The 22,795-nt window shown below is 40.7% G+C and overlaps 1 protein-coding gene across 3 annotated transcripts in view; it reads right to left on the reverse strand.

Moving 5' to 3' along the window:
* Positions 1-7,444: 7,444 nt before the first annotated feature.
* Positions 7,445-22,795, reverse strand: part of CEP78 (centrosomal protein 78) — a 36,391-nt gene continuing 21,040 nt past the window's right edge. Inside the window, exons 10-16 of one of the 3 annotated variants that reach the window (XM_066257042.1) lie at positions 21,867-21,912; positions 20,468-20,593; positions 11,990-12,067; positions 9,994-10,160; positions 8,972-9,143; positions 8,605-8,652; positions 7,446-8,058 (exon numbers count right to left, since the gene is read on the reverse strand). In XM_066257042.1, the coding sequence (XP_066113139.1) occupies positions 7,498-8,058; positions 8,605-8,652; positions 8,972-9,143; positions 9,994-10,160; positions 11,990-12,067; positions 20,468-20,593; positions 21,867-21,912 (1,198 nt within the window). In that variant the 3' untranslated portion in view covers positions 7,446-7,497. Of the gene's footprint in view, positions 8,059-8,604; positions 8,653-8,971; positions 9,144-9,993; positions 10,161-11,989; positions 12,068-20,467; positions 20,594-21,866; positions 21,913-22,795 lie in introns of all 3 variants that reach the window. The other 2 variants (XM_066257044.1, XM_066257043.1) reach the window with 2 other exon arrangements.

Raw genomic sequence — 22,795 nt, forward strand, 5'->3', positions numbered from 1 at the left:
AGAGGGAGCAGAGCAGAGAGCAGAAAGAGGCCATGTGGCCAGGAGAAGCAGCCAAGATGGCGGAGTGCTGAGATGCCAGTTAGTGCAGAGTTTGTATCTGGGATAAGGAAGGAGATGGGGAACTGAGGAGAGAGAATAAGGCTGGTGAGCTAGAAACCTTTGATTCTGGGAAACTCGGATAAGTCAGTGGCTTTGTGAGCACTGAATGCGAGTGGGTTTTGGAGCCCAGTGTGTGTTTTTACTTGCCTGCCGGGTGCAAGCTAGGATTAAAGAAAATGGCCTATCAGTTTTTGGCTCCATTGTTTCTTTACCGACTGTCCGAATCCAATACGAACCTGCATGGGCCGGGCTGCTGTGATGCTGGCCCTGGCTCCTGGCTTTACACTTGGGTATTGCAACAAACAATGTAGGTGCCCTAGCCAATCTGTCAAAGGCATATAGAGAACATGAGGACTGACAGATACATGAATTCCAAACTGCCCTTTTGCTGTTCCGCTTGGCTGCCTGACCCCACCCTTAATTCCCGGACAATCGCCCATGGGACAAAGGAATTCCAGGAAGCTGGTCAATCACCCCAATGAAGAATATTCCAGAAAGCACATCCTTGCTCGAGGCTATCCCCAACCCTATAAAGTTTTACCTCAGTCTGTTTTTGGTGCTCTTCTCCTCTCTTCCTTTCAATAAAGCCTGTTACTCTGGTCTTTCGGACTCCCATGGATTCCAACAAGGACAAATAAATCTGCTGTATTAAAACACTAAGACTTTGGGCTCATTACTGCAGCATACATCTAACCTACATTTACTGATATACCTTTAATTTTTTTTTTTTTTTTTTTTTTTTTTTTTTTTTTTTTTTTTTTTTTTTTTTTTTTTACAGAGACAGAGAGAGAATCAGAGAGAGGGATAGACAGGGACAGACAGGCAGGAATGGAGAGATATGAAGCAGTCAATCATCAGTTTCTCATCGCGACACCTTAGTTGTTCATTGATTGCTTTCTCATACGCGCCTTGACCGTATGAGAGGCTACAGCAGACCAAGTAACCCCTTGCTGCAGCCAGCTGACCTTGGGTCCAAGCTGGTGAACTTTTTGCTCAAACCAGATGAGCCCGCGCTCAAGCTGGCGACCTCGAGGTCTCGAACCCTGGTCCTTTGCATCCCAGTCCGACACTCTATCCACTGTGCCACCGCCTGGTCAGGCCCTTTAAATTTAATATATCTTTCTATCAACTAAATATTACCTCTTTTACTTAAGAAAAATCCTGAACATATTTTTTAAATCCTGCCCTACCCTCTATTCATGTTAAAACCTAGAACTTCGCTTTATTTTCACATATGCATTAATATTTATTCAGATGTTTTCTGATTATAGGCATCTCTGGTGATTATAAAGGCAAGGCAATTCACATGAAATGTTTCTTTAAAATATTTTTTCATATTCAGTTTGCTTATTAATTCCTAAAGACTTCTTCTACTTACTTACAAGAAGTCTAATACTGGAACTGTTTGCCTTATTAACATACGTTTGTGCACTTACGATAGACACTAATCATTGTTCTTCTAGGATTCTCACATTTTCCGTAACTTCTCTAATTCATTTGCCGTGCTTATTAAGGGGATCCCTCAGTCAAACCTTCCCTTTCACAAGTTTAAACTCCAGCTGAATCAATTCTGCTATTTAGTCCCTCCTCTCAATGTTTTATTTTCATAATATTTTAAATTTCCAGAAACTCTATTTTTTAGCATCCTGTCTTTATGGATATAATATTCTTATGAATCTCTCAAGATCATGGTTATATTTTTAAATTTCCTGTTTCTTCTTGTAACAACTTTCTTGAACAGGTTAATATTTTAAGTTGGTGTTACTGGTTTTCTTTGTCTTCAATTTTGATGATTCTTGGCTGTAGTATTTATAGATGAAGTCCTAAGACTAAAGTTGTTTTCTTTTTTAGTCAGACAGACAGGAAGGGAGAGAGATAAGCATCAACTTGTAGTTGTGTCTCTTTAGTTGTTCACTGATTGCTTCTTATACGTGCCTTGACCCAGGAGGCTCCAGCTGAGTCAAGTGACCCTTGGGCTCAAGCCAGCGACCATGAGATCATGCTGATGATGCCACACTCAAGCCAGAGACCCCATGCTCAAGCTGGTGAGCCTGTGCTCAAGCAAGTGACCTTGGGGTTTCAAAGTTGGGTCCTCAGCATCTCAGGTCAATGCTCTATCCACTGTGCCACCGCCTGGTCAAGTAAGACTAAAGTTTTAAATGCTTTTTCTTAGCCAAATGAGAATCCTGGTCACTTTCAATGAACACTAATTCTAAATATAGGCACCTCTGTTGATAATAAAGAAAGGTAGCTGGTCACCAAAGCCAGGTGAGTGGGTAGTTCGTCTTTAGTTTCTCCTTCAGTCATTTTGGAGAATTCCCTTCTCCTCTCAGTGCTTCCCGCGTCAGAACACCCGCTTGAGAGAGCTGCTTCCTTAGCCTGCTGGCAAACTCCAGAATTAGGTGCTTCAAAGGTGAGTGGAAAGGCTTAGCTGTTCCACTCTTTGATTAACTGATCTTTCAATACTCCACTTTTATCTTCTAAAAATTCCACTTGTTCATTTTCTGGTTTTGCAGGGCTATTATTTTTGTTTTAATATTTCCCCAGTCATTTCAATGGGATTCTGGAAGAGTAAAATAATGTGTTCAGTCATCCATGTTAAATTATAAGTTCCAGCATGTAGTTTATAATGAGACTCTCTTTAAAAATTAATTTATCTCCTATCTTGCTGTTTCTTTGAAAAATCAAGTGTTACTTTCTTGAGATTAAGGATTATTTTAAAAACATACATTACAATAAGATTGGATATAGTTCTTTTTTTTTTTTTTTTTTCTTTTTTTTTTTCATTTTTCATTTTTCTGAAGCTGGAAACGGGGAGAGACAGTCAGACAGACTCCCGCATGCGCCCGACCGGGATCCACCCGGCACGCCCACCAGGGGCGACGCTCTGCCCACCAGGGGACGATGCTCTGCCCATCCTGGGCGTCGCCATGTTGCGACCAGAGCCACTCTAGCGCCTGAGGCAGAGGCCACAGAGCCATCCCCAGCGCCCGGGCCATCTTTGCTCCAATGGAGCCTTGGCTGCGGGAGGGGAAGAGAGAGACAGAGAGGAAAGTGCGGCGGAGGGGTGGAGAAGCAAATGGGCGCTTCTCCTGTGTGCCCTGGCCGGGAATCGAACCCGGGTCCTCCGCACACTAGGCCGACGCTCTACCGCTGAGCCAACCGGCCAGGGCGGATATAGTTCTTGATAGGGATACAGTAGCAATTTTTGGCCACCAGTAATTATGGGTGGGTTTAAGGTAAGATAACAAGTCATTTTATATTATTTTGCAATGTGAACCCTGTTTTGCTTCCTATCCATACTTCCATGTTTCTGAGTCTCTAAATTACTCATCTAATCATTATCAACTGAACATATATAGATCCGCCACCTCAGATTCACTGAGGAACCCAATACTCTCCACCCCCATCTCTTCGGGTCTCTCTTCCACGCTTTATCTTCTACTCCGCCTTCTCTGAGGTGCGGCTGCATAGATGAGTCTCACTCCTCAGCATCTTCATTATCTCCTTTCATTGGTTCCTTCCTTTCAACCTATAACATTTAAGTTCCTCTTATTCTAAAAACTTTTTTAGCTAATTGTTTCCTCGTCTCATCCAAACTTTCTTTTTAAAATTATTTATTTATTTATTTATTTTACAGAGACAGAGAGAGAGAGTCAGAGAGAGGGATAGAGAGGGACAAACAAAGAATGGAGAGAGATGAGAAGCATCAATCATCAGTTTTTCATTGCGACACCTTAGTTCATTGGTTGCTTTCTCTTATGTGCCTTGACCATGGGGCTACAGCAGACCGAGTAACCCCTTGCTCAAGCCAGCGACCTTGGGTCCAAGCTGGTGAGCTTTGCTCAAACCAGATGAGCCTGCCCTCAAGCTGGTGACCTTAGGGTCTCGAACCTGGGTCCTCCGCATCCCAGTCAGATGCTCTATCCATTGTGCCACCACCTGGTCAGGCTCATCCAAACCCTTTCAATGAGTAGCCTATATGCACGATCTTCACTGATCCCTCAGGGCAGCTTTGTCCCCTCAACTTACTGGAACAGATTTTCTTCCATATCCCTGAATGACTCTCACTTTAGGTCACCAGGGACCGAGACCGCCAAAATCCTTACATTTTCTACAACGTGACACTATCTTCTTCCTCCTTCTTGAAACTCTATCACCACCCTCAGAATCCTTTCTTTGCTTATTACTTAGTCCCCACAGCTCTCTGTAATCTCATTCACTTTCATGACTTGAACTACTACTCCTATGTGGATGATATTCAAGTTTTTATTTGAATATTATACTTTTAAAATAAATGACTTCACATGCATGTCCAGTTATCTACATAACTTCCTAATTCTACACGCTTTAAAATTAATGTCTAAATGCAACTCTTCTCCCCAGTGCAGTTCTCTCCCCCCATTTCCATCCTCAATGACACCATCCAACCTTAGTCACACACGGAAGTCCAGCCTCTGCCTCTTACTTCTTACATCCCATAACCAAGTCTTGCTTATTTTATTTCATAAGTGAATTCAAACTCATTTTCTTTCACCTATATCCATTTCAGGCTCCTTTTTAAACTCTTGCTATTTTCTCATTAAGAAATTACCAAATTGGTGTTTGGTGGAACCAGTTGTTAGACACTTCTATTAAAAAAGATTCTATAATCCAATATATTTGAGAAGGGCTCCATACCATATGCCTGTCTCAGAGATTCAGAGTGCTCTTTAGTCTACAGCAGCCTCGAGGAGTAAAGAAGTCTGCTGAATGTTATTTACACCAGGGTCTCCCTTATGTTTGCCCCCAGCACCCTCCCAGTGGGGACAGGAGAGAAAGTGGGAGTATTTAAATCCCATTTAAAAGCCAGTGCTCCTCAGAAGAGTGTGGCATAATTATCTCCATCCTTCTTCAAATTGATCTGTTATATTAAAGCCAATGATCTAAAATGCAGGCATGAACATGTCGCTTCTGTTCTTCAATCTTATTAGCTCACATTCCTGAGGAGAAGAACCAGCACCATGCGACATGGATGGTTAAGACCTTTAATTCTCCTTGCTGCCTACTTAGCACCATTGCCACTGCCTGATAACCTTCCACTAATTCCAAACTGCTTATAGGTGTGGGTTCCCAGACCTACCACTCTCACCCATGGCTCTGTCCCTGTGCTTATGCTGTTCCTTCTACCTGGAGTATCCTTTCCCTTTATCACCTTATTCACCAGTCTTTTAAGACTTAGCTATTACTTGTTTAGATTGGCCCCACAGCTCTCTCTCCTTCCCCAAATACTGGCTAAACTTCCGAAGTATTCTCTTTACAGAATGTGCCTTGTATTAAGGCACATTCTTGTATTAAGACATCTGCTTGTATGTCTCCCCTTTCACTAAATCATTAAAAGGCGAAGACTACATCTTGTTTATTGTTTTATTTCCACAGCACTCAATTTATGATTAATGAATTACATGGCATTGTTGTAGCTCCTGTGATAACACTCAAGCAGGACCTTCTAGAGCAGGGGTCGTGATCCTTTTTGACTGAGAGAGACATGAATGCCACATATTTTAAAATGTAATTCCATGCCTGACCAGGCGGTGGCTCAGTGGATAGAGCGTCGGACTGGGATGTGAAAGGACCCAGGTTTGAGACCCCGAGGTCGCCAGCTTGAGCACAGGTTCATCTGTTTGAGCAAAAGCTCACCAGCTTGGACTCAAGGTTGCTGGCTCGAGCAAGGGGTTACTCGGTCTGCTGAAGGCCCACGGTCAGGGCACATATGAGAGAGCAATCAATGAACAACTAGGGTGTCGCAAAGAAAAGCTAACGATTGATGCTTCTCATCTCTCCATTCCTGTCTGTCTGTCCCTGTCTATCCCTCTCTCTGTCTCTGTAAAATAAAAAAATAAAATGTAATTCCATGAGAGCCATACAATGACCCGTGTACCTTACGCATTATCCAATAAAAATTTGGTGTTGTCCCAGAGGACAGCTATGATTGGCTCCAGCCACCCGCAATCATGAACATGAGCGGTAGGAAATGAATGGATTGTAATACATAAGAATGTTTTATATTTTTAACGTTATTTTTTTTTTAATATAAGATCTGTCTGTGAGCCAGATGCAGCCATCAAAAGAGCCACATCTGGCTCGCAAGCCATAGGTTCCCGACCCCTGTTCTAGAGTAAATCTGACATTCCAGCTTTTCTCTGATCTTACCTCTCAAGTCAGCCTGGTTGGACTAAAGACTTATTACACATGGTTTACCAGAGGCATAATTTAGTTGAGAGGCATGTGTTCATATATTCGTATATACTCTGCCTTTAAAAAATTCTACCCAGCCCTAGCCGGTTGGCTCAGCGGTAGAGCATCAGCCCAGCCTATGGATGTCCCAGGTTCGATTCCTGGTCAGGGCACACAGGAGAAGCACCCATCTGCTTCTCCACCCCTCCCCCTCTCCTTCTTCTCTACCTCTCTCTTCCCCTCCTGCAATCAAGGCTCCATTGGAGCAAAGTTGGCCTGGGCACTGAGGACGGCTCCATGGCTGTGCCTCAGGCACTAGAATGGCTCTGGCTGCAACAGAGCAATGCCCCATATGGGCAGAGCATCGACCCTGGTGGGCATGCCGGGTGGATCCCGGTTGGGCACTGCTTCCCTGCTTCTAACTTCAGAAAAATACCAAAAAAAAAAAAAAAAAAAAATCCTATTCAGTTGGGGGTAGGACACAGGCATATAATCACACTCTTTCGCACTTCTAGTTCTCATTGGCTTTTCTCTCAATGTCTTCCTTGAGTCCTTCCTCTTAACAAGAAAACAGGATAACAAAATGATGAAGAGCATGAGTTCTCGTTCAAATTCCAGCTCTACTACTTATTTTAGCTGTGTAATTTTGGCCAGTGCATATAATCTGTCTCGTCAGCCACCTCACCTATAGAATAAGCATAGGACCAATTCTCCTCCAAAGGGCTGCAGTAATACATAAAGCTGGTCAAGTAGTTAGTAAATGTATGCTGCTCTGAATGTTCTGAATCAGGATATGCCAATGGCTTTTGGCCATGTGATTTTAAAACTATTCCATTTATTCACTGCCATCCCTTTCTTGTCCCCTTACCCTGCTTTGCTAATTCTTTTCTCATTCTATACAGTATTAATTCCATAAGGGTAAAGGTTTTGTTTTGTTTGCTGCTAAAAACAGTAATCTCTACAATAGTATCATACATGTCAGGCCTTCAGTCAATATTTGTTGAGTGAATGGTGCAAAGTGTCAAAAGAAAAAATACATCAAAAGTTTCATTACAATGAAAAAAATAGATAAATCTTTCTCTAATGGCTTTTAGGCCTATATTTAAAAACACCATATGCCATAATGAAACTAAGATTTTATTAAAATTTTAAGGCAAAAACATAATTTCAAAAGATTCAGACCTAGGTCAGGTGTGATTGGGTAGGAATGCTTTCTTGATATTCAAAATCAGATCCAAGAGAATCACTTTCAGAATATTCTAACAGATTGAGTTTACTTTTAGTTGTCTTGGATGAAACAGTCACTATTCTACTTTCTTTGACAGAAATGTGTTTTTTCAAAGACTCTGTTTTAACTGGCTCATTAACCAGAGAGCTGTTCTGCCCCGTTCCTTTGCTTTTCCGGTTTACAGGGGAGTGAGAGCGAGGATGCAGGTCCTTTCCAGGTTGTTTCTTAGTGGAGCGTTTTTTGGTACATTCACCTGTGTTGGTCCTTTTCTCTGAAGAAGATCTGCTATGTCTAGACAACCCATCTTCTTTTCTTTGAATTCCAGATCCAGAAATCGCATCTGCTGAGGGAGAACATGTTCTAGCAATGAGTTCTTCCAAAGACTCCTGCCGCTGCTCAGAGACTTCAATGCCCAAGTTGTCTCTGGAAGTTTCTAAGGGCTCCCGAGTAGAAACTGGGTCATGGAAGTAGTTGAGAGACAAAGGAATTCTAGCATCACCTGTAATTTTCTGAAACTGGAGGGGAGAAAAAGATAAAACAAGACAAAAATTCAGTAATGAACAAAGCCAATCATTAAAAGTAGAGTATTAAACTTCAATGTTACTCTGTGATCTCATTATTAAGATAGTCAAGTGATCATTTAGAAGATTTAGAGCTAGTTTTTTTTTTTTTCTAATTATAGCTTGCCAAGTGATTCCCAATTTAACTTCACTATATCCAAGGCTATGTCCACTACATTTTCAGACTCTTGTGTTTTGGGGTAATTACCCATTTCCCTTTCCCTCATTAGAAATAATAGAACTCCATTCCCTAAGGAAATTAATTTCCTCTCCATCCTCCAGCCACATGTAAGCAGTATCCAGATGGTGATGAGACCGCGTTCCCAGCTGTCAGTTCCCACAGCCAGTCTGAGACGGGGGCTCCCAGCAGGGCCAGGGGAGCAGCAGACAGGTTTCCCCCGCCAGTCCTATCATTGCACCCAGTGATTAACTATACTATAGTGCCTGTTAGTTCTATCTGGGTCACTTATTTTAAATAATTATCTGTATCAGTACTGGTACCTTCATTAGTGTTCCTTCATTGTAAGCTGACTGCATACAAATAGAAACCTAGGTGAAATACGAATACAACAGACATTTACTCAATTTAAAATCTGAAATATTTTCTCTAATGCTTCATTTCTTTCACTGAGGATAGTTTGCTTTGTCATAAATTTTCAAAAGAACTTCCAGTTTTCTTACATATAACAATATGATATCATGAAATGGGCATAAATTTACTAATATCAGATTTAGAAAGGACCCCAAAGAGGCCTCTAGCTCCCAAGCACATGAACTAAGACTGACGCTCTTACTTCCTCTGACTTGGTAACTCCCTTTTTGCTAATCACTCGCAAAATCACTAAGTTTTTATTCTGTGTCCACTTACTTGGATGTTTTGCATTTGTCCTAGGGTATTCTGCTTTGATTCTGGTTTTTCCTCTTCAAGTGCCTTCTTTTCTTCATTAGGTGGACTAGTTAGAGTAGAATTCAGCTGCGGACGACCTATCAAATGAAAATCTGACGGGTCTATACCAGCCATTGTGGCAAGCTGCCCAAGCCTACAGAGAGGAGGAAACAGCAAGGATTATTACAGTCACATAAGAGCAGCTTAGATTTCCCCATACCTATAATGATGAAATACTTCTATAACCTTAACAGACAACCTCCTACTCCAGATTACAAGCCTCTATCTTTCCCAAATTCTCAGACCTCCGGCCCTTTAAATATGTCTCTCCCTTCAATAATGTGTTAACTACAATTTGATTTTATTTCCTTATTACTCCATTTTAAACCCTGTCTCACTAGCAATTTCAACACCTACCACGCACCTAGTCCTCAGTCTCTCACTCTCTCACACTTCTTTACCACCTATCTTCCCAGTTTCCAAGAACGTATGTGTTCCTTTCTTCCCGACACCAACCCACTCACCTACAAAATATTATATCATCAATTATCACCCTCCCGTTCTTTCAGCAAAGTCTCTCCCAGTTGAGAACCACTGATCTACATCTGCCCTGCATTATGAGTTACAATTTTTGTCTAGGACAAAAATACTTTTAATTCAAATTTATTTAACAAGCAAAATGAATAAAAGGTAGGCAAATTCCTATGCCTTCTAAAATATTTTCGATTAAAATTACTTGTAATTTAGTCTTTAGTAAAAACCATACCTATTAATTATTTTATGTATAGGTTACTCTTTTATAATGGGCTCTCTACTCTACCAAAGCAGGTTTACCATTCTGCACTTCTTTTAAAATTTAATTCCTCATTTAAAAAACATTAAGTATGTTACCTATAATTACAGAATGAATGTGACTATGGAAGTGATGAAATCTGCTCAAGTTCCCCAGCAAACTACCATTATAGTTGCAAAGAGATGAATGCCATGGAGAAAAATGAACGAACCCAGCATCTTTAAGGAGATCCAAAAAAGCATGGAACTTCTGAAAAGAATTCTCAATGCTGCCCAAAACCCCTTCGTCATCCAGGACCATGTTTGCCAATGACTGCGCGTGAAGGGCTTCCGACAGAGAGAAATTGATGTTTCTTAACTGGGCATTTTCATGTTCCAGCTGAAAAAGGTTGAAAATGTCTGACATGGTTTTCTCTCACTGTCATCAAAAGTTTTTAAGTAACAAAACTAAAAGAAAACATTAAAAAATGTAATTAATTTGTAATGAATCCAATTCTCTAGCAGTAAAGGACATGATAAGCAAAACCCAGAGCTACCCAACAAAGTCTCTTATATAAACTTAGGTGCTATGTAAATAAAAGTCACTGTTTGTAAAGACCATATTTTTAACTGGTTAAATTCACAGTGGATCCTCATTCAATATTAGAAACCAGCAGCTTAAGGGTTCCTTGAAATTAGAAGATAAAATACAGAGTTAAATTTAAACAAAGTATAATGCAACTCTGTTGAATACTAAAGATTAATTTTAATGAGAAATATATTAATTTCTCAATAAATTTAAAACTCCTAAGCCATAACCAATTATTAACTGTATGACTACCTATATTCCCCATGGCTTCCTGAAAATATTTACTCCCTAGCATCCCACCCCCTCAACGTCTGTTCATCTAAAACCACATATAAGCCCAATCTGAGTATTTCTTAGGCCATTTTGTTCATAATGCACCTTTGCCTTATATAAACAGGTGCTCAATATTCACTGAATGAGCAAGTATCCCTCAATCTAATGTATACACTTTAAGAGATTCCTCCCTAAACTCACTTTTTTTTTTTTTTACAGGGACAGAGAGAGTCAGATAGAGGGATAGATAGGGACAGACAGGAAGAGAGAGAGATGAGAAGCATCAATCATCAGTTTTTCGTTGTGACACCTTAGTTGTTCATTGATTGCTTTCTCATATGTGCCATGACCGTGGGCCTTCAGCAGACTGAGTAACCCCTTGCTCGAGCCAGCGACCTTGGGTCCAAGCTGGTGAGCTTTGCTCAAACCAGATGAGCCCGTGCTCAAGCTGGCAACCTCAGGGTCTCGAACCTGGGTCCTTCCGCATCCCAGTCCGATGCTCTATCCACTGCGCCACCGCCTGGTCAGGCCTAAACTCACATTTTAAGAATATATTTATATAGAACTTTTTTATAGCTTATGTTCTGCTTTCATGCAAATTAGTCTAATTGTAATTCTCCTAACATATTTTTCTTTCATTGTATTTTTAGCAGTTTTGCAATATTTTATACTTATTTAAATGATTCACTTTCCTAATTCACTGTCAGTAGACAGTCTTATGTTGCAGTATATGCAGTATAAGTACAAGGGCTTTCCTGAATCAAAACGTCATGAACAAAAATAAGTTAAAGTCATATAGAAGCACACAACAAAAACACTCTAAGATTTTTACTTTTTTTTTTTTTTTTTAGAGACAGAGAAAGAGTCAGAGTGAGGGATAGACAGGGACAGACAGACAGGAACGGAGAGATGAGAAGCATCAATCATTAGTTTTTCGTTGCACACTGCGACATCTTAGTTGTTCATTGATTGCTTTCTCATATGTGCCTTGACCGTGGGCCTTCAGCAGACTGAGTAACCCATTGCTTGAGCCAGCGACCTTAGGTCCAAGCTGGTGAGCTTTGCTCAAACCAGATGAGCCTGCACTCAAGCTGGTGATCTTGGGGTCTCGAACCTGGGTCCTCAGCATCCCAGTCCAACGCTCTATCCACTGTGCCACCGCCTGGTCAGGCAGATTTTTACATTTTTAAAAACATGCTTTCTGGAATACAGATCGTATAACCACTAATTATAAGTAAATACAAAGGTTCATATGGTACAACCAATTTGCAATATATTACAGTTTTACAAACTGTCTGTGTCTACGGCTTAAAATCAAATCAAAATAAAGCCAAAAACCTCTCCAAAGCATAAGAAAACTCGTTTACCTCACTAACTCGTTTGTCAGCCTTGAGCCTTATTACTCTTTCCTCCTTTAACTGCTTTAGGCACTCCTCCAGTTTTTCCTAGTGTGAAGAAATAGAGGACATATAGCAAACTATTCATCGTATTCCATCCAAGTCTTTCCCGTTCTAGATCTCATCAAGGATTCAGAGGCAGAGATGAACTCAGATTTCAGGATTATAGTCTACTACTCGTAATATCATACCATGATAGTGAAATTAATTACCAAAACATATCAAATTAGCATGTTAAAAATTTACTTAACTCCCAGTCTTTCCAAAATAGATTTGTGGCAGCTAATCATAAAAGGCATATATGTCTATAATACAATAAGTCAGAAATAAAAATTTAAAGTTTAGAAAGGAAAATTCTATTTTTATTTGTGGACTCCCTAATTAAGGACATCCTATTAAGATGCTTAATACACTTAAATTATGTAATTGCAGATTCAAATGCATTTTTTACAAAGTTAACATCTTTAAGGCACTTTGATATATGCCAAGCACTGTATTGTTGCCTCTGCATTAAATAATCATCAAAACTCTACAAGAAGAGGACAATTATTAACTCCATGTTATTTTACAGATGAGAGAACTAAGGCAGAGAGAAGAGCAGCACACCCAAGGTCACATCACTGATTAAGCAGTAGAACCACATTTGAACTCAGGAAGTTGGGTACTATTCCTGTTTACAGAAGTGGTAATCTTTCCATTCACCAAAGTCAATAAAACAGAATGGACATTGCTAAACTCCCTTACCAATGCTCCATGAACTAAGACACTTCGATCCCTGAAGCAGCGGATACTACCTGTGGTGCATACCTCCCCAAGACAGCCCCCAAGATTGACCTGCTGAAATGCACAAACCTTCCTGTTACTTAAACTAACTGAAGTGCTACAGTGAAGGGATGTTGCAGGTGTAACTAAGGTTCCCCAAATCAGTTAATCATAAAATAGGGATATTGATCTGGGTAAACATGACAACCCAACAAGAGGGACCAGGATCTTCCTGAAGAAGTAAAAAAAGGGACAAGAAGAAGATTCTGTTGCTGGCTTTGAAGAAGTATGATGGTGTGGCAAAGGACTCAGAGGGTCCCCTGACTGAGAGCTTTCCAATCAGATGGGGAGAACCTGTCTTACAACTGCAGGAACTGAATCACACCAATAAGTTAAATAAGCCCTGAAGTAGATTCTTTCCCAGAGCCTCCGGATAATAACAGCACCTGACATCATGATCTCAACTTTTTTAGTCTGAGCAGAGAACCCAGTCATGCTGGGCCTGAACTGCTGACCCACACAACTGTGAGCTAAAAAAACAGGTATTGTGTTAAGCCACTAAATTTGTAGCAATAAAAAAATTAACATACTACTCAAACCACAGGGTCATGAACAAAATAAATGACTTATTGTTTGAAGCCATTGATTTGGGTGATTTCTTATACAGCAATAACTAAACAGAATGCCTATATTTATTAAAACAGCAAGGTATGTTAATATAGTATATGTTAAAGGAAACTGGTACTACTTTCTGGAGAGTAATTTTTAGTTCACACCAACAATCCTATGTCCAGGAATATACCGTAAGGAATTCAAACATGTGGGCGAAGATTTCTCTACCAGCATGATGTCATAGGACTGTTCATAACTAAACCCTGAAGTAGGTTAAAAACTTCCAAACTGGGACTGGTGTAAATAAAAAGAGCACACCCATATGAAGGGATTCTCCTGAAGCCACTAAAAAACAGTGACTACCAGAAATCTGAGCCAGAGTTAATGAATGGGCTTCGGAAGTCCTACATGCAAAATATATCTGTGCGTTGTTCTTGGGAGACTGCCCACACGTTTAATCTGATTCTCCAATGTAGAACAGTATTTAGTGACATGACAAATATTTTTTACACCTTTTAAGACAAAAGGGCAAGTTAGACACGTAACGTACAGAAAGAAGAGGCTTTTATTTCCTTCAAAGAGTTTTTTGTTGTTTTCAAAAATTTGATCAATAAACATATATTTTTATACACAGATTTTGGGGAGCAAACAAATAAACGGTATTTTTGCAATCTGGACGGAGGTGCTGGGCCCAAACCCCACCTCATTTGCCTAGTTGACAAAGAGCTACACCTGATTCTCATTTGTCTCATCCATGTTCTCCGGAGGAGGCTGGAAGCTAGTTTCTTATTAGTGTAAAGTAGATTTGGATGGAATGGTGGGGGTTGTCTTTGAGTTGCCTTGGAAACTTAATTGAATTGCTGGTGGACCACATTTTTTCTATGAATAAAAGTGGATGTGCTTCTGGGAGCACAGGCCTTCCGGCTAAGGAACAGTAGAGACTGTTTGCTGTGGCGTCCTCCTGAACCCATCTGTATATATATATATATATCTTTAAGTCCCTGTCTATCATTTATTTTAATTCCATAACTGTTCCCATTCGAAGACCCTGTAATGACTCGTCGTGGCTGGACCGCGACACAGAGGAGATATTTAAAAAAATAACAGTCTAATAACTTCAAATTTTTAAATGCTTTTTTTTTCGCCAGTTAAAGCTACTCAGGGTTTTTGTTTGTTTGTTTGTTTGTTTTTTATTGAGACTGAGAGAGAGAGAAGGATAGATAGGGACAGACAGACAAGAAGATAAGAGAGATGAGAGGCATCAATCATTATTTTTTCGTTGCAACACCTTAGTTGTTCATTGATTGCTTTCTCATATGTGCCTTAACCGTGGGCCTTCAGCAGACTGAGTAATCCCTTGCCCGAGCCAGCGACCTTGGGTCCAAGCTGGTGAGCTCTGCTCAAACCAGATGAGCCTGCGCTCAAGCTGGCGACCTCGGGGTCTTGAACCTGGGTCCTCTGCATCCCAGTCCAACATTCTATCCACTGTGCCACTGCCTAGTTAGGCAAAGCTACTCAGGTTTTTAATGAGGAAAAAAATTGCAAAATTCCTCTATTTATACTATGTTTTTAATATTTAAAACTGATTTCATAGAAACTCTAAAAAAAATAAATAAATAAAAGCAAACAAAGAAACCCCGTCACATGATAGAAGTCAGACTGGCGGCTCCCGTGGGGGCGGACAATATACTGACTAGAGAAGTTTAGTTGAGCAAGGAAGACTTCTGAAAAGCTGTACACACTTTTACCTAGATAGGAGTGATATGAGTGTATACATATATAAAAATTCTTATGATTATGATTTAAGTACTTTGCTATAGGTATCTTATCAATAAATTTTTTCTACAAACCTACAAATGCACATCACCACAATCAGATAGTAGACTGAAAACTCCATTCTTAACTAGTTCTAAACACATCCAACTTCAATTACATGAAACAGTTTCTCCCTCTAGTGGAGGAAATTAGAATGTAATGTTAAATTTTTATGACAGTGTATCACCCTCCTCCTACAAAGTAATTCATGTCTTTTAAAGAAAATATGAAACCAAAATATCAAAAAGTAAATTGCTAGATATACTTTTTTTTTTATTTAACGAGAGAGATAGAGACAAAGAGAAAGACAGGGACAGACAGGCAAGAAGGTAGAGAGACGAGAAACATCAGTTCTTTGTTGCAGCACCTTAGTTGTTCATTGATTACTTTCTCATATGTGCCTTGACAGTGGGCCTTCAGCAGACCGAGTGACCCCTTGCTCAAGCCAGCAACTTTGGGCCCAAGCTGGTGAGCTTTGCTCAAACCAGATGAACCCGCACCCAAGCTGGCGACCTCAGGGTCTCGAACCTGGGTCCTCCGCATCTCAGTCCGACGCTCTATCCACTGTGTCACCACCTGGTCAGGCTGTTTCCAAAAGATTTCTAAGATTTTATACTGTTAATGGCAATGTATCACTTGGTAAATGACCTCTACTCTAACTGTTGGCTCACTTCTTAAAATGTAAGATATTTGAGGAAAGGGAGTGTACTTTAAGCATTTATCCCCAGCACCTGTGCCTAGCACAAATTAGACAATCAATATATAATTGGTGAATAAGGAAAAGCCCTGCCAATACTAGACTTATGTGTGTGAAAGACCAAGTGTGTTTTTCTTTAACTGGATAGTTGAAAACTTACATTTTCCTTAAATGTACATTTCTTTGCCCTGACCGGTTGGCTCAATGGTAGAGCGTTGGCCTGGCGTGCAGGAGTCCCGGGTTCAATTCCCAGCCAGAGCACACAGGAGAAGTGCCCATCTGCTTCTCCACCCCTCCCCCTCTCCTTCCTCTCCTTCCTCTCTGTCTCTCTCTTCCCCTCCCGCAGCCAAGGCTCCATTGGAGCAAAGTTGGCCCAGGCGCTCAGGATGGCTCCATAGCCTCTGCCTCAGGAGCTAGAATGGCTCTGGTTGCAGTGGAGCAATGCCCCAGATGGGCAGAGCATCGCCCCCTGGTGGGCATGCCGGGTGGATCCCGGTCGAGCACATGCGGGAGTCTGACTGCCTCCCCGTTTCCAACTTCAAAAAAATACAAAAAAAAAAAAAAAAGTACATTTCTTTGCTTATAATTAATAAATTTCTATTTTAGATTATATTTTTAAAAATCAGATTCTCTAGGGCAAAATTCTGGCCCTAATCCTTAGCTATATAACCTTGGACAAGTTCAAGAACTCTTTGCCTCGATTTAATTATCTATAAAATGGAGATAAGTTCCTATATCAGAGCTGTTAAGAGAATGACATGAGTTAACACACATGTAAAACTAAGAAGAGCAGTACATAGAATATATTCAATTACTGCTAAATGATAAACATGTATGTGAATGTAAACAGTAGCAAAAAGCTTAAAATAAAGGAGAGTTGACTCTTGAACAATTCGAGTTTGAACTGTGTGGGTCCACTTAATGTGAATTTTTTTCAATTGACACACACAATTCAAACTTGAGTTGTTCAAGGGTCAACTGGTGGTTGGGAATCCGTGTAACATTGTAGAGGGCCAACTTAAGTTATACTTGAATATTTCACTGTGCAAGTGGTAGGCATCCTTAACCCCCACGCTGTTCAAGGGTCAACTGTAGTCTCATCCCATTCACAAATCCAGCTCTTTGGAGGCAACCATTGCTTTAAGCAGGTTTTCAATTGTGAAATACAGGGTGAGGCAAAAGTAGGTTTATGGTTTTAAGTACATACAATACATTTTACTCATGTATTATTATTAATTATACTTTTTTTTTTTTAAGTGAGAGGAAGAGAAATAGAGACACAGACTCCTGCATGTGCCTCAACCAGGATGCACCTGGCAACCCCATCTAGGGCCGATGCTTGAGTACCGAGCTATTTTTAGTGCCTGAGGCTGACACACTTGGTTGGAACCAGCTGAGCTATCCTCAGCGCCTGGGGCCACACTTGAACCAATCAAGCCACTGGCTATGGGAGGGGAAGGGAGAGAAAGAAGGGGGAGAGGGAGGGAAAGAGAAGCAGATGGTCACTTTTCTTGTGTGAACTGACTGGGAATCAAACCTGGGATATCCATATGCTAGGCCAATGCTCTATCCACTGAGACACTAGCCAGAGCCTATTTTCCATATTAAACAACTGTAATCCTACTTTTGCCCCACATTGTATATGAATAGTGAAAAGTGCACAGAACAGAACTGTCAGTGTGATAAAGATTTTTATAATTACCTTTCAAGTATGTAAGTAAAACTTGGCAGCATCTCAAAAGTCCCTCCATATTCTTTCCCCACTACAAGCTCCCTCATCCTCCCAGAGTTAAATACCAACCTCATTTCCCAACAATCATTTCATTTACATGCATACCCACCTACTACTACTGTTACCTTTATATAAAGAGAATCAAAGTGTATTGTTTTTAAAAATTTATCCACACTGTTGCCTGTAGGTCATTCAATTTTATTGCTTTGTAGTTTTCCCAATGTATAAATATATATAATTTACTTAATTTTTAACTCTTAAAGGACATCTGGGAGCTATTCCCTAGTTACAGTTTCCAAATTCTTGGTCCTCCTTATGTCTATAATTGCTTTTCTTTTTTTTTTTTTCATTTTTATGAAGCTGGAAACAGGGAGAGACAGTCAGACAGACTCCCGCATGCGCCCGACCGGGATCCACCCGGCACGCCCACCATGGGGCGACGCTCTGCCCACCAGGGGGCGATGCTCTGCCCATCCTGGGAGTCACCATGTTGCGTCCAGAGCCACTCTAGCACCTGAGGCAGAGGCCACAGAGCCATCCCCAGCGCCCGGGCCATCTTTGCTCCAATGGAGCCTTGGCTGCGGGAGGGGAAGAGAGAGACAGAGAGGAAAGCGCGGCAGAGGGGTGGAGAAGCAAATGGGCGCTTCTCCTGTGTGCCCTGGCCGGGAATCGAACCCGGGTCCTCCGCACGCTAGGCCGACTATAATTGCTTTTCTAAATATAATCTTCTAGCCACCTGGTGAAGGAAATGCATATAACACACCTAAAAGGACAATGAATGGGATTAGATGCTCTAGGGTCTGGTCTTTACTCTGTAACTTAGAATAAGCCATTTAAGTGCTACAATTTTTTTTTTTAATTTTTTTTTACAGAGACAGAGAGAGAGTCAGAGAGAGGAATAGATAGGGACAGACAGACAGGAACAGAGAGAGATGAGAAGCATCAATCATTAGTTTTTAGTGCGATACCTTAGTTGTTCATTGATTGCTTGCTCATATGTCCCTTGACCACGGGCCTTCAGCAGACCAAGTAACCCCTTGCTCAAGTTCGTGACCTTAGGTCCAAGCTGGTGAGCTTTGCTCAAACCAGATGAGCCCGCGCTCAAGCTAGCAACCTCAGGGTCTCGAACCTGGGTCCTCCGCATCTCAGTCCGACACTCTATCCACTGCGCCACCACCTGGTCAGGCAGTGCTACAATTTGTAGGTGTTCTTTTACAAGAAGAAAGGGGTAATTTTACATGTCCATTATAATATTTCATAATTTTCTAAGTACTTATCTCATCATTAGTTTTAACCTAAAAAAAATCTGGGACCTGGCCGGTTGGCTCAAAGATAGAGTGTCAGCCTGGTATGTGGAAGTCCCAGGTTCAATTTCCAGTCAGGGCACAAAGAAGAAGTGACCATCAGTTTCTCCAACCTCCCACTCTCTTCCCCTCCCGCAGCTATGGCTTGATTGGTTCAAGTGCACAGGCCCTAGGCACTGAAGGTGGCACTGTGGAACCTCCACCTCCAGTGCTAAAAATAGCTCAGCTGTGAGCATGGCCCCAGATGGGCAGAGCATTGACACAAGATGAGGGTTGGTGGGTAAATCCCGGTTGGGGCTCATGTGGGAGTCTACTCCCCTCCTCTCACTTGGAAAAATGAAAAATAAATAAATAAATGAACAAACAAACAATCTGGCCTTCTCTTTTGAAAATCAAATACTAATTTCCATAGTCCTAACAGAATAACTAGTTCTAAGTCTGTCAAATTTTATACTAAAAGAAAATTATATTAAATAACTTTTAAAATTACATGTGAAATTTGCCTGACCAGGCAGTGGTGCAGTGGACTGAGTGAGGGTTGACCAGGGACACTGAGAACCCAGGTTCAAAACCCTGAGGTCACCAGCTTGAGTACGGGATCGCTGGCTTGAGCGTGGGATGATAGTCATGACCTCAGGATCTCTGACTTGAGCCCAAGGTTGCTGGCTTGAGCCCAAAGGTCACTGGCTAGAAGCCCAAGGTCGTGACTTGAGCCCAAGGTTGTTGGCTTGAGCAAGGGGTCACTGGCTCAGCTGGAGCCCCCATATCAAGGGACATATGAGAAAGTAATCAGTGAACAACCAAGGTGCTGCAACAAGTTGCCGCTTCTTATCTCTCTCCCTTCCTGTTTGACTGCCTGTCTCTCTTGCTAAAAAAAAAAAAAAAAAAATTATATGTAGAATTTGTGACACAAAAAGACAAGGTACCCCCAGTGATGTTTCCATTCTTTACTATAAATTATCAACTCTGCATTAAAGTTGAAAGAAAATACAGTATTTCTGAGGTACAAAAATTTCTCATAAAAATAATTTTTTTGTTTTCTATCCATACAAACAGAAGTATGAAATGACATTAGATGCCACGCTTATTAGGCAACATAATGTAGATTGATTTTATTTTTGGAAAGAAAATATCAATATCAAAACTTTTTTTCTCCAACTTTACTTTTGCTAGAAATGCAGTCATATTTTCTCCTCCGGAAATAAAGAGTCCAGCTAGAATGGTTACTTTTCTGACCTGTAACATCGGAGCACTAAATTAGCTGACTATACTCATGCAGAACGTAATTTCTTGGAGTTTATCTTATGATCATTAAGGTTCTCCCTAAACCTAATATGTCCTATGGGTCTCAGGAAAGGAAAACACATTACTGATGACATGATTTGACTGTTATTTCTTAAGAGTTCAAACGTCCACCTTTCACCTTGGTCTGAGTTAAGGAGCCATTCAAGAGGATACAGAAAGGAGGGAAAAACAGACGCGCTGTTCTAATCTCTTCTATAGTTTGAAAGTGGTTAACTTTGTACCTGCAATGCTTCTTGTTTTAAACTGGTTTTCTCAGGTTCCTGAACACTTTCTGAAGAATCATCGACCTCTTCGATTTCTGAGGAGGAAGGACTCTCTACCGTCACAGTCACAGGAAAATCTAATTGCTTGGAGAAAAGAAGACAAGACGTATAAGAGATAATATAAACCAGCTACCAAATATTAAAGAACATTTGACACAATTTGAGTTACTAAGTTATTATTTATAAGTGTCTTTCACTGCTCCTTCGTCTAAAACAAGCAATGACAAAGTAAAATGGCAGGGACACTTATTTTGATGTTACTGTACAGAATTCTATTGCACACAGGATTAAAATGTGAAACTTCCCATATTATTTTATTAAATATCTTTCACATAAACCACAGAGAGGCCAGAGTAAACATTTTTTTCCTCAGGTCAACATTATACTGCAGAGGAGAAATTTATTTATTTACAATCAGACACAAAAAGTCTGAAAGTAAAATGTCATTTTTAGGAGAAAAATCCTTCAGGAGGGGACTGATAAAGGACCCATCAAAAAACCTCATCTTCTTATCCTTAAGAAAAACCTGTGTTGATTAACACTAATACAACTCTCTGGTCAAGTTTCACTGCCACTGGCATGTTGTTCAATACGTTATTTCCAAAATTTCTTAAATGAACCTGGTCACAACCCCATAAAAAGTCTACAGATCAGAAAGAAGCGTGCTGGGGTTACATAACCGCACAGTGGCCAAGTCATTGAGAGACCGTGTCAACCGTAGGCAGCGAACCCTGCAGTATCGAAGATCCCAATGGTAGAACAAGGCGGGCACTCTTCTGGGCACGCGCGCAGTCCTGACACCCGGAGGTGTGCTGCTTTTTACAGAGCAGCTACAAAGGCTCCCAGGGTCACTGGGAGGAGAACCTGCTAGTCTGAGGATCCATTTGCTCTAAGACCAGGAGACAGCATGATAGGAAATGGGTGTGGTATTGGTGAAGGAGAGACAGTGTTCTGAGAAAGCAGAGGCTTTGGGATTTGTTGTTTTATTTTGGCTTTAGGATTTGGAACTTATATAGCCCCCACAACATTTCTTGAAAACACGAGAAAATTTTTGCATGACACCTCCACACATTGGATCAGTAATGGCAGTCATTTCATTGCACTGGGTGACAGCTGATTTGAGGACTTGAGAAACGGTTTCATTGTTTACAAAAGAAACCACAAGGCCCCCACTGTGCACCATATTCACACAACTGCGAAGTGGCATTGAGATAGTGACCTGACAAGTTTTAAATAAATTTATTTCGGGGAGGGAAATGTTTCTTATAAGGCGCTGTTCAGTTTAAAAAGCAAAGACAATGACCTTCCACCGTCCCACTTCAACCTCCTATGTATTACAAATGTAATAACTACATACCTGCAATTGATTATATGCATCACGAGTTTTGATCGGTGGAAAACCCCTAAAGAGATATAAAAAAATTAAATTATATTTTAATCGAAATACATAATCAGTCAACCCCAGTTAATAAAACTTGTCAGGATTATGTACAATATCCAAATAAAATTCTGTATAAAAATGAATAAGCTCAAAATTAGGACCTGGAAGGTTCTGCTAAAGAGAAAACTGAACTGAATTTAGCAGAGTGGCTTTGTGACAACTCTGAACTGCTGAGCGGTACCTGCAGGTGCCTATGTTCAGGATGGTTGAGATTTCCAGTCTACCTCTTTAACTGGTGATATTAATGGTTCTCTAATTTGCCACTTTTTATGACCAGATTGGACCTGAGATTAATGTCTCAAGAAGTTACAAAACCACTAACTTATAAAACTAATGTACAAAGACTGGGGCCTCAGCACCATAGTTTATACAATAATATTTACATTACCATTTGGAAAAAAGTATAATCAGTTGCCCAATGGAGACAGAGACAGACAGGAAGGGAGAAAGATAAGCATCAATTCTTTGTTGCAGCACCTTAGTTGTTAATTGACTGCTTTCTCATCTATGCCTTAACTGGGAGTCAGCTAAGCCAGTGACCCCTTGCTCAAGCCAGCAACCTTAGGGTCATGGCTATGATCACACGCTTAAGCTGGCAACCCCGCACTCAAGTTGGTGAGCCTACACTCAAGCCGGTAACTTTGGGGTTTCGAATCTGGGTGCTTAGCATCCCAGGCCAATGCTCTATCCACTGCACCACCGCCTGGTCGGGCTAATGTGAGCAATTTAATAAATATTTCACATTGTACTTACATTAAGTCCTATTTAAAATAACTTCTCTGTTTTCTTAAGCAATTGCCAATTTCTTGAATACTACCATGTAAGTCATTTGGCAGTAATTATTT

The sequence above is a fragment of the Saccopteryx bilineata genome, chromosome 2, assembly GCF_036850765.1.
Source record: "Saccopteryx bilineata isolate mSacBil1 chromosome 2, mSacBil1_pri_phased_curated, whole genome shotgun sequence".
NCBI lineage: Eukaryota > Metazoa > Chordata > Mammalia > Chiroptera > Emballonuridae > Saccopteryx > Saccopteryx bilineata.